A 12,911-nucleotide genomic window follows, 5' to 3' on the forward strand; every position below is an offset into this window, starting at 1 on the left:
ATAGAGTATATTTTGAGGTTTTAAACCAATGAATGCTGATTTACTTTGAAGAGGTTCCAAATTCAGATTTTAAGTTTCAGCATTGTTTCAGTAAAAAAAGAACCTTAAAAAGCAAGAGTTCAAGGGATCTAACTTTTTTTCACACCAAAGGAGGTTTCTTACTTATTCAGCTTCTCATTTGTTGAGGAATAAGGACATATAAATGAAAATTTGATCTTTAAAAGCGAATCAAGTTTTCGAACCTATCCATCATTGTTATAAGAATACATATACTATTTTACAGTTTTTTTTCCTGTTCGTACTACAGTATTCATCTGTTCGAAAATCTCTTTTTAACCTAGCCAGGAAAAAAAATCTTAACTATAGAGATTCATCATTCTTACTCATGGCCGTCGGAACTGGGGGGGTTTTGGGGGTTGAATCCCCCCCCCCCCATGAAGGTCCAAAAAAGCAAGCGAGGTATTCTACTCTACATTAAACACTTGAAATTTTAAATCAAATCTTGATCATTGAGTAAGGTTATTCTAGAGTAACAATCTTGACTCAGAGATTATGCCAAAAACTCATCACAAGCTCAGTATTTTGCTTCTGTTTTTCAAAATTTTCTCCCTTGTTGATAGAAACTCGTTTCTGAACATCCAGAACATTCTGAACAGATTCAGCGCGTAAATGAGTTTCACAATCAAGTTGACTAATTCGTTGGGAAATAAAAACTGCAGGAGTTCGCATTATTATAATTTTGGGTTATTAGTTGCATTTCAAAATTTTAAATTTTTCCCCAATTCATTTAGAATACATGACTCTTCAGAAAATTACAAATTTAAAGTTAAATTTAAGTTTATTTTACTATTTTTGCCATTTTTAAATAAAAAAAACTGGTTTCTGCAAGGAGTGCCATCATGATGTATCTGATTTCAATTTCGAATAACCCCTCCAATTTCAGTTGATTCTAAAAAATAAACAAGATTATTTTAGAAAACTTTACGCCATTTATTACAAACAAGATTTAGAATACGACATCGTTGAAATGTCAATCTCCGTTTGATACACAAAAGCAGCTCTTTTGCAGGCAATCTGCTTAATATTGACCAGCATTTCAGGCTTTTTGCCTTAAGTTCATCAGTGTTCTTCGGTTTGCTGGCGTAAACTTTACTTTTTAAATTTATCCCCACAGACGCTGACGAATAAAAACCTGGCGATTTGCTACATATCCGTACTCAAAGAAATTCGTCTCCAAAGAACGGATCATCTTAATTGTGGGCGCTTAGTTCCTGCCATATTTTCTACGAAAGGACGCATAGTTTTCATAATTGAGCCATATTTTTTATGTAAAGCGCTACAATTTATGCGCATTCTTTAAGTGTGTATCGATTAATCCGAAACTGTGTTCATCTTTCAAAATCGGCTGAAAAATGGAAGAATTATTTGACGTTGAAATAGGATACATTCTGTTGGCGCACGCTGTATATTTATAAAATCATCCACAGGATTTTATTTATTGAATTGATTTTCAATGGTCAATATTTTTTAGCATTTTTCAGTGCAACAAATTGCAAATAACTCAAAAAATTTGATGTATTGTTTAACATTGTTTAAATTCCAGTTTTTTCAAAAGCCAAATTTCAAAAAAAGGTTTGAATTTGGGATGATTTAGCAAGAATCAGATTCGAACCGTAGAATTTTGACCCTTTAATGCATAGTGTTGTTTTAAAACAACACTTATCAAAATCCAAATATTTAAAAAAACGCGTGGATATTTTTGAGTGGTGTTTTCACAAAAAATATTCTAGAGGTTAAAAAAAATAAGGCCGTGGTATTTTTATTACGATACTTCAATGTATGTCTGAGATATTGAACAAAGCATGCAAAAAAAAATGAGAAAATCAAATTTATTAATTTAAAAAAATGTAGTTTTAGGAAAATCGCTATTATTTCTCCAGATTTGCAATTGCTAACAATTTTTTAATATCCATGAATCACAAATACTTCTTGGAACCCAATTAACGAGGTTTTAAAGAAATTATCAAAACCGTATGGAAATGAATTAATAATTTCAAAAAATATTTTTAAACTTTGATGGGCCATAACTTTTATAATATTGAAAATAACGACTTCAAACCAGTTGAGTTTTGTTATTCGAATTAAAATGTTATCATTTCACTGAATCAAAAACCGCACTTCTAATTTTAAAAAAGTCATTTACTTAAGGGTTAATCAATTTCATTTATTTTTGAAAGCTTGATTCATCATGAAGGCTTTCCTAAATTTTGAGTTTATTCAAATATTTCAAGTTTTCTATTTTGTTACGTATGGATTTTTTATATAAATATAGTTTCTAGTATAAATAAATTTTCTATGTAATACAAAAAGCTGTGACTGCTGTGAGGGTGAAAGAACTTAAAAATAAATAACCAAAGAGTATAAATCATTTCTTTTCAATTTGTATTATTCATGCATTGTTTGAGCAAAAATATCATTGAAAAAAATGGGTGGCCTAAACCAACCACCCCCCCCCCCCACCCATGAGGCGGTTCTTTCTACGGCCCAGTTCTAACTTAAAGAGGTTTAAAGTCAAAAATACGTGGGACCTGACAATTTCCCTCACTTGAAGGGGTTTCTCGCTTATCCAGGTTCGGATGTATATTTTAAACAATATATAACCAACTCAACAGTAATTAAGTTGTACATATAAAAAAATAACAAATTAATGTAAGTTTTGTTGTTGGTTTTTTTTTCATAACAAACGAATTGTTTTCGAGTTAAGATAACTGTCCTAAAAATTTTAAAACTAATTGAATGTTAACTGGAGGTTCGAAGCAATATAAATTTTGAGTTTTGCCTTATAGCTACTTATTGCCATAAGCTCATGGTTTTTCATCAATTTCAATCATCATTTTTTTAAATATTTTTCTTCAAATTCACTCGGGGGGTCGTTTAGCTTGAGAATTTAGCAAAAGGGGGCGGTGAATCAAATAAATTTGAAAACTACTGATTTATACATATTTTTCGTACGTTTTTACATCCAAATCATTATGGTTAGTTCTTATTTCTAATAACAGAGTTTTTTTTTTAATTTTTAAATGCATCCCTTCAAAAAATCAAATTTTAACAAAAAGTATATTGACAAAAAAATTGTCATAATGAAGGTTATTTTTTGAATGTATGTATGTAGATAATCCACCATGGGTGCACGGATTCACCGCAGTTTCGCCAACGTATGCGTTAATTTGCATCCTTTAGATTTTTAGTTCGGCCAATCTTCAATGCAAATTATCACATACCCGACACCATGGCTTCGTGTGAACTGTCATGAAATGATAATGTTTCGTGTAGGTGTATGTCTTACTTGTAGAACGAGCAAACTGTTTCGCAGCCGTATAAAATTCATAACATATTTGGAGTTAAGAATCTACGACAGGTATTCCGCATCCGTGTAGATACCTGCTCAGCTGGCAACTTTTTGTTCGTTCTTATATAATATATTCAATCAATGAAATATTTGTATGGTAAAATAATCTTACCTTTCACCTGTCTTACCTCTAGACACTCTCAGCTTACCTGTAGCTGGAACCCACCTTGTTTAATTTCATAACGATGAAGGTTATTTTTTGAATGTATAAGATAATTGTACTTGTTTCATTGTTTAACTATCCATCTAGGAAAATCAGTTATTAAAACGTATTATTCTGAAAAAAATTGTTTCAGAGTATAAATTGCTGACAGCATTTAAGTTTTCATGAAATTGTATACAAGTAAGACATATTTTTCCGTTGCAAAGACTTTTCAGGGCAAGAAAATAAAAAATTCAAAGTCAAAGAAATGAAAGTAACGAAAAACCCTGGAAGGACATCAACCTGTAATCACCTCGCAATAGCCACGGGGGGTTTAGTTTGTAAATCCTTCACCTACGAAACTCCATTAATGAGAAGGTTGGAGGGTAGGAGACATGAAGCAAAAGCAAAAGCAATTTTCCACGTTCGAATGCATCCTTCCGGAAATCGAACGCAACACGTTAATGCGTCTTAAATTGCATTCAATTTCCATTTCAATTTCCTACATTGCTCCAGCCAGGCATCCTGGAGGGCATTCAGGGATCCTTGTCTTGTTGCCCGGAGGCTCTCACAAAAGACTGAATCACCGATAGGCTTACCTATCGATGGAATCGATTCGGTGCAGCACAATTTCACCTTCAATTGTAGTGGGTGGTCCCTGGCTCTATTGTGTGCCTACGGAGTTATCTTGACCGGAGCAGAGATTTCCATCGGACCCATTGAGATGAAAATAGTAAACACCGATGAGGGAAACTGCAGCCTGTCTGTCAGTCAAGAAAATCCTTCCACCCCCTTTTCTCTCTAGCTAAACATGGTTAAATGACCAATCTCACTTAAAATCCTGGGCCTGAATTGGATTTTCTCAATAAACCTCACACCTTTTTCAGTCGAAAGGACGCTCGAAGCCTTCCTAAACAGGCAACACTCTTCCAGGATGAGGAACAATTACAATAAACCGAATAAAACACAGGCCTTAGACGTTCAATTTTCACACCTTGGTCGGTTTCTGCCAATATGAAAACTAAGAGAAGGTGTGAGGTTTCCTCAATCGTTATCCATTCAGGCATCGAAGGATGGCCATTTGAACGAACCGATCCGATCCGATGGAAATCGGACATTTTGGACAATGGACCGAGTGTTCCAAACTGCTCAAACCGTTCCATGGAGCTCTCTCTAGTCGAGTGGAAAATATTATAAATGCGGAAAAGATTAGATGTGTCGTTTCTTGTCTTCCGGGATCTGGGAATATTTAGAATGTCTCCCGTTGCTTTTTCCCTTCATTTGTGGGATGGGATGAATCTAGATGGTAGAAGATTAAAACACGGCCTGCAGAGATAATGCATTCCAGCTCATTGAGGATTTTGTCCGTTTTAATTTATATATTGGAAGGTTTCGAGCCGAGAATGGTACTGACATGTGAAATGGACGAATGTTATCCTTGATGCTTTCGGAGTAAAGTGTGATAGTTTATTTTGATGGAACTCGCTTAAAATGGGGTTTTGACGCATTGAAATTGAGAATTTGAGAATATTAGTAAAAACATTAAAACAAAGAAGGGGGCATTTTCATTCTCTTTAAGTACACAGATGTACTAAATATTGTTCGTAAGGTCGAAGTTTGTATGGGAATCTTCCTAAGAAAATCTTCCATGGTAGGAAAAAGAAATGGCGTATTATAAAATATTACCCAAATAAACCTCACGTTTCTACATCCAAATGGTTAAGACTTTCGACAAATGTACAAGTGCTATCTGTATTTCGATCTGGTATGACCAAATCCAAAATCTTCAATTAACACTTGACGTCAGAAATTGTGTTTTATCTCTAATTTTGGTGAAAGTGATAAAAAAATCAGCAGTTTATATGATAACTATTCAATGATATCTTTTAGCAAAAACTGAAAGAATATTTACAAAGCAAAATCTCGTTTTGAAAAGTTTCAAACTGCAAACATAAATTTTGGTAGCCGTTTTTGCAACCTCAGAATTAGAACGTTTCAAAAATGACAAAAATGACAAAAATGACAAAAATGACAAAAATGACAAAAATGGCAAAAATGACAAAAATGACAAAAATGACAAAAATGACAAAAATGACAAAAATGACAAAAAATGACAAAAATGACAAAAATGACAAAAATAACAAAAAATGACAAAAATGACAAAAACGACAAAAATGACAAAAATGACAAAAATGACAAAAATGACAAAAATGACAAAAATGACAAAAATGACAAAAAATGACAAAAATGACAAAAATGACAGAAATTACAAAAATTACAAAAATTAAAAAAAATTACAAAAATTAGAAAAATTACAAAAATGACAAAAATTACAAAAATTACAAAAATTACAAAAATTACAAAAATTACAAAAGTTACAAAATTTACAAAAATTACAAAAAATACAACATCTGTTTCGTATCTATGGTATCGAAAACAACAAAGTTTTTTCGGTCTGGTTTTAATAGACAAATTCCGTGTGAAAATCGTTTTTGCCGCGTCTAAGTTCACTTCGATATCGGTAAACGGTACGCGTAGTGCTAGATAGAAGTGGAGGTTTCTTATAAAGTGCGTTATTAAAGACAATATCAAAAACAATTCGTTCCGCTCGGCTAGATATTTCAGTGCAAAGTGGTTAGCAAAACACAAGCCAACTAGACAGCAGCTACATGCATCATTGTGTGCAAGTTAAGCTTGCTTGGCTACATCTCTAGCCTTCTAGTTGCGAGCGAAAAAGCTCCATCAACAGCAACGTCTCTTTGTCGCTGGTGAGACATCTGCTGTCAAGTAGTGGAAGCTCTACGTTGTTATTGGATTCATAAAACACCACGAGTCTCCATCGAACTACCTGCAGGAGAAAGTTGTGCAAAACGCCACATCAAAAATATTTTAACCCGAACTTGTTTGTACCTTTCGGACGTCTTGGACAAGTCTCGTTGGGAAAAGGGTAAAACGTCCCTACTTTGGTTGTACCTTTAACGCTTGGCCAAAGTAGCATACAAAGGGAAAAGCGTAGTCGTTACCCGTTCAGGCGGAAACGCAAATCCGGTCACCTGGACCTTTAACCCTTGGGTGAACCGAAGATAGAGAAGGTTAAAGGGTAGACGTTACTCACTACGGTGAGAACGCATTTCTCGACTTGGTATTTCTGCGAAGGGTTCTTGATCGACAGTTCTAGAACAGAAGCCTATCACCACGCAGCCACCATGGCTGCACCAGCTACTCCCCCGGGGGTAGCCACAACAGGCGACCCGCCCGATAAAAACGACAGGACCTTGCCGGAGTACTTGGATAGGTCAGGGAATTTTGGAAAGCTTATAATCTTATCCCTATGCCCAGCTGACGAAAAACATCCGTTGCCTAAAAATCCATTCGTCATCGGCAAATCTTTGGACCAGTCCATTGGAAAGATTGAAGCTGCATACACCGAACAGAATGGGACGAAATACGTTATCAAAACACGCAGTTCGAAGTTGGCAGCAAAACTTACTCAAATGAGCGAACTGATCGACGGTACAAAAATTCGGATCATTCCCCATCCGGTGTTCAATGTGAGCCGCTGTGTAATAAGCTGTAAGGAAGCCTGTGATCTAAAAGAAGAAGAACTTCAAGATGAACTCGCTTCTCAAGGAGTCCTTAAAGTTCGCCGGATAACGCGAATGGAAAACAAGTCCAGAGTCAATACCCCAACTATCGTACTGACCATCTCTGGAACCGTAATCCCAAGAGAAATACGTGTTGGAATTATTAACTGTCGAACCCGTCTCTTTTATCCATCCCCGTTGGTTTGCTATCGATGTTGCGCCTACGGACATACTAAGGATAAATGTGACAGTGAACCAACGTGCCGAAACTGTTCCAAGCAACATGAACTGGAAAACGAAGATCCATGTCAAGCAGAACCTTTCTGCAAAAATTGCAAAGGCAGCCATGCGCCAATTTCAAGGAACTGCCCGATATATCGAAAAGAAGAGGAAATTGTCAAGACCAAAGTTGACAGCGGAATTACGTTCGGCGAAGCAAAGAAGGAGTACGCGCGTAAACATGCGGAAAATTCCTACGCCAACGTCTGTGGTGCGCAACAACGTCTTGAAACACTGCGTAGAGACCAAGAAAAAGATATCCAAATTGCCAAATTGACAAAAGAACTTGCTGATCTTAAAAAGAAATCTCCATCGATTCAAAACGACGAAATTTCAAGGCTCCGAAAAGAAGTTGAAAATCTCCGTATTATTGCCAAAGAATTTTACATCATGAAAGCCAAACTCAAAACCGCTGAAGAGCATCTTGAAATCTCAGAGAGCGAATCTGAGATAGAAATGGAAACGGAACAAGAACAAGTTCAAAGGTCTTCCACAGCTAGAGCAACCCCCATAACAGTGGACGAGACCCCAACCCTCAAAAAGCAAAAGCTGAGCTCAAAAAACTCGCTACCATTTTCCATGGAATCCGATGATGCATTCGAGAGCCAACCCCAACAAGAATCAACTGTAAAACGGAGAGGTCGACCCCCGAAAAATAAAAATGGCCAGCAAGTCAAAAAGTAATACATACTATGATAAACGACCCTGCACTCGATCATGGACACGACCACGGAATTTGGAATAACGATATTGGAACTAACGGCACCAACCAACGCGATCCCCAAGGAAACCCACATGGAATTACTGAAACTACTAGACAACGGCAAAATATCCAGAACTGGTTGGGGACTGGTGAAAGAATAGTAGCCCCCTCACTTCTGAATACAGGAGAAGACGATCGAGGAAGCGGGAGCGGGAGCGGGGACGCCATCCCTCAACCTGTGTTCCGTCAGCCTACTCATCACTCTGCCAGTTCTGGTATATATTCTTCACCCAACCTCCCAATTATCTCTTGGAACATCCAAGGGTTAATGCCCAAGAAAGCAGAATTGGATATTTTAATTCAAGAGCATCAACCAAGTGTGATTTGTCTCCAAGAATCAATGTGTAAACCTCAAAACTACCCCCGCATTTCTGGATATAAAATACTCCATCGACCATGATTAACCGGAAGCCGAGCATCAGGAGGAGTAGTCATAGCCGCAAAGGATATGATTGACAGCGAAGAGATAGAGCTCGAAACTGCATTGGAAGCAGCAGCCATAAAATTAGGAGCTCCATTCAATGTGAATGTTCTAAATATTTATCTGCCGCCAAGTGAGAATATCGACCGCACACAATTAACAGACCTAATCAACCAGATCCAGAAACCCATCCTGCTGGTCGGAGATCTCAACGCCCACCACCCTTTGTGGGGCTCAGACCACGTTAGTACGCGTGGCAGAATGGTAGCTGAATTTATGGAGGAAAACAATCTAGTGTTGTTAAACAGTGGAGAACCCACCTACGTCGACCAGCGTCATGGAAGTTTTTCGTGCATAGACCTGGCATTGTGCTCAGAGGAATTAGCCGGACAACTAGAATGGAATGTCCTGCCTGACGTTTACAGTAGTGACCATTTCCCGATCAATATTTTATTCCCTGGAAATGCAGTACAGCAAAATAGCAGAGTGAGGTGGAAAATCGAAGACGCGAACTGGCTGTTATACCAGGAAGTACTTAACTTTGTTAGGGATGAAAACGTATCCTTACTAAAATGTATCAGCAAGGGAATATTGATTTTATAGAATAATACTTAAGGTAAGTTTTCGGATCACTAAAGGATTAACACCACGATTAGATTGTCTCCGGTTAGACGGCTAAAATACGAATGGCTTTATTCCATTTCGTCTTTTCAGATCTTTCGTGCTTCGAACATTGTTTACACGAAAGCTTCAACTTCGAAGATTCATTTATACATTGCAGAACGCAAGTATCAATATATGACAATCCTCCATTTTTTAGAACAGTTGGTAATATTCTTTTTAAATAATCAATAGAAAACTTAATAACATTCCTTTGGATATTCTATATCATGCTTCGAATTCAGCACTGGCAATAGGTGCGACTTGCTGAGTTATTCCTTGAGAATATCTGCCCGGCTTCTCTTAGACCGCGTCATGACTGGACTACGTAATACTACGGAGCGGATCTTTGGAGGTGGTGCCAACGGTTCCTGACTATCTGGAAACCCCAGGAATTCGTCCTCAGAGGAACTTCGTCGCCGTTTGCCTTGCCGTTCATTTTCTCGTGGAATCCCGGATCGTACCATCACATTCCAACGTCTTCGAGGTTCGTGTACCATTTTCAGTTGATGACGATGTGCTGTGAAAACGTTTGCTCCAATCGAAATCTGGAAGATATTAGAAGAATATCTTTTTACAAAAGTTGCACTCAACCACTTGGGAATGTCATTTCGATTAGGATTTTTGTATAAAAGCTTATCCCCTGCCACAAGCTTGTCAAACTCATCAGGAGGTACGCATAAATCTTGATCTGTCGGTTTATCTTTAGCAGGAGATTTTTTTAAATTTTTGTTGTACGTTTTGTTTGGATTAAGAAGATCTATGAGCATTTTTGGTTTATAATTTAAAACTTTTTCTGCTGGGAACTCACCATCCCCATTAAGACAGCTGTTCCTATAATTGATAAGAAATAAAGAAATTTTTCCGTCTAAATCAATGGCTTTTAAATCTTTATCAATAAGAAATTTCTTGAGTACATCCTTCACAACCCTCACCATTCTTTCCGCCTGCCCATTACTAGCTGGGTTGTAGGGAGGACTTTTTAATACTTTAATGCCATGTTTTTCCAGAAATCCTACAAACTCCCTTGAGTTGAAAGGAGGCCCGCCATCAGTGACTACCACATCTGGCAACCCAAAACGCGCAAAAACTGAGCTAAATTTTTTATTCACATGTAGTGCCGTTGTTCCATGCTTCATCCATTCAATTTCAAGCCATTTAGAGTAACTATCCACTATCAATAAGAATGTTTTCTTCTCAAAATAGAAAAAATCTGCATGAAGCCTACTAAAAGGACGTGAAGTTGGAATCCAAGTAAAAGTTTCACGAGATTTAACATACGTTGTCATAGATGAACAAATATCACAGGACTTAACAAAATCTTCGATATCAGGATTCATTCCCGGCCAATAAACTGATCGTCTAGCCAATGATTTCATTTTGATAATACCGCCATGATTAGCATGCAGTAATTTAAGTATAGCCAGTTTTAAGGTATTTGGAACCACTACCCTGTTTTCTAAAAGCAAAACCTCGTCTACAACTTCAAGTTTTTCCTTTTGTGCAAAAAAATTCTTAAATCTCATAGGTATTGTTTTTGGCCACCCTGTAGCAACAAATTTAATTATTTCTGTAAGATCTTTGTCTGAATTAGTTTCTTTTGAAATTAACGCAAAGTCTAATGGGAATTCATTTGTGAAATTTAAACTGTTTATGTGTCCTTGATCCAAGCTGCTAGGGACCTTCTGTTCCAACGGAAAGCGGCTGCAAAAATCTGCGTTCCCCATCTTTGAAGCTGGACGATACTCAATTTCGAAATTATATATGGAAAGTTCCATAATATAACGCTGTAATCTTGTGACGTAAATTGAATTCTTCCCTTCGCTTCCAAAAATTCCTATTAATGGCTTATGATCGGTAAAAACTTTAAATTTTTGACCGAAAAGAAACTTGTGGAACTTTTTAATTACACAAACAAGAGCCAATGCCTCTAGATGTAGAATAGGGTACTTTTTCTGCGCAGCATTTAATGAAAAAGACGTGAAGCAAATAGGTTTCTCTACTCCATTTATACTGTGAGCCAAAACTCCTCCTAAGCCATAGGAAGATGCGTCAGTTACAACCACTAACGGTTTTTTAGGATCATAGAATTCAAGAATATTTGCTTGCAGTAAACTGTCTTTGCTTTGATTAAAGGCCACATCACAATCAGTTGTCCAGACGAAACGTTCGTTTTTCTTGAGCAAATCATACAGTTTTCTTAATTTGGATGATAAATTTGGTACCAACTTGTTATAAAAATTAATAAGTCCTAAGTAAGCTTTTAACTCTGTTACATTTTGTGGAGCTTTAGCGTTTTTGATTGTAGATAATTTCTCAGGTGAAGGAAGTAAACCTTCACTAGTAATGACGTGTCCCAAATATTGAAGAGAATTTACAAAAAACTTACATTTTTTATAGTTAATACAAATATTTGCTTTCATAAGTCTTTCGAGCACAAGCTCTAGATTATTCAAACAATCGTTAAAATTTTTTCCTGCGATTAGCAAATCGTCTAAATAGCAACATACGTTGTCTAAACCTTTCAGTATTTGATCCATTACGCATTGAAAATCACTAGCACTAGAAGACAATCCTTGAGGCAGTCTATTGTACGTAAAAAGCCCGATTTCCGTATTAATAACAACATATTTCTTAGAACGTTCAGTAAGTTTAAGTTGTGTGTATGCACCAGTCAAATCTAAGGAGCAAAACACCTTGCAACCTGCTAAAGAAGCAAAAATATCTTGCGCCAGTGGCAAAGGATAAGTGTTAGGTATAACAATTTTGTTTAAAGAAACCTTGCAGTCAATTACCATACGTATTTCATCATTTTTCTTGAGTATAGCAATGACCGGTGACGCCCACTCGCTAGATTTAATCGGTGTTATTATTCCTTGCTGTTCTAAGCCTTGTAGATGAACCAAAAACTTCTCTTTCAATTTGTACGGTACCTGATAGGCTTTTTTGAATATTGGTTGGTCTATTTTGAAGGTTAAATCCACCTCGAATCCTGAAATTGGTTCTGATAAATCCTTGTTGAAAACCTTATAATATTTTTCTTTTATTTTACCTAAAGTATCCACTGTTTGGTGCGAATCCAAGTTGTTGATATTCAAATGCTTCATAAAATTGTTCTTCCATTCAGGATAAAATGTTTCCATCCAGTCCCTTCCCAAAAGAGGAACAAAATTCTTCTTGCTTTTCAAAATAATCAACTCTTTCCTTTTTATCAGATTATTGAGACTAACCAATACTTTGATTTGACCTACAATCTCAAGTTTGGCTCCATCCACAACAATCAATTTTTTGTTACATTTTTCTACCGCAAGAGAAGGAAACATTGTTTTGTAAAGGGTTTCGCTTATAACCGAAACCGCCGATCCTGTGTCTATTTCCATTGAAAGATTTTGATTACTAATGGACACATCCACATAGCATGCCTCAGACAAACTATTAACATTTGAAATCATCAAACAATCTATTTCGCTTTCCTCGCTAGAATCCTTCAGACGTAATCTATCAAACTTATCAGAAGGAGAGACGGTTTTCCCTTCTTCTTCTTTTTCAATAAAATGAACATTCTTTTTTTCAAACCAGCAATCCCTGCGCAGATGTCCCGATCGACCACATTTATTGCAAACCGCTCTAGAATGATTGAACTGTTTGCGACC

General features: G+C 36.6%; 1 protein-coding gene across 1 annotated transcript in view; it reads right to left on the reverse strand.

Annotated features, from left to right (window-relative positions):
- LOC129752966 (dystrobrevin beta-like) overlaps positions 1-387 on the reverse strand; it is a 27,127-nt gene extending 26,740 nt beyond the window's left edge. Inside the window, exon 1 of the mRNA XM_055748757.1 lies at positions 384-387. Within this exon, the coding sequence (XP_055604732.1) occupies positions 384-387 (4 nt within the window). The remainder of the gene's footprint in view (positions 1-383) is intronic.
- Between the last annotated feature and the right edge of the window lie 12,524 nt (positions 388-12,911).

The sequence above is a fragment of the Uranotaenia lowii genome, chromosome 3 (genome assembly GCF_029784155.1).
Source record: "Uranotaenia lowii strain MFRU-FL chromosome 3, ASM2978415v1, whole genome shotgun sequence".
In the NCBI taxonomy this organism is placed as follows: domain Eukaryota; kingdom Metazoa; phylum Arthropoda; class Insecta; order Diptera; family Culicidae; genus Uranotaenia; species Uranotaenia lowii.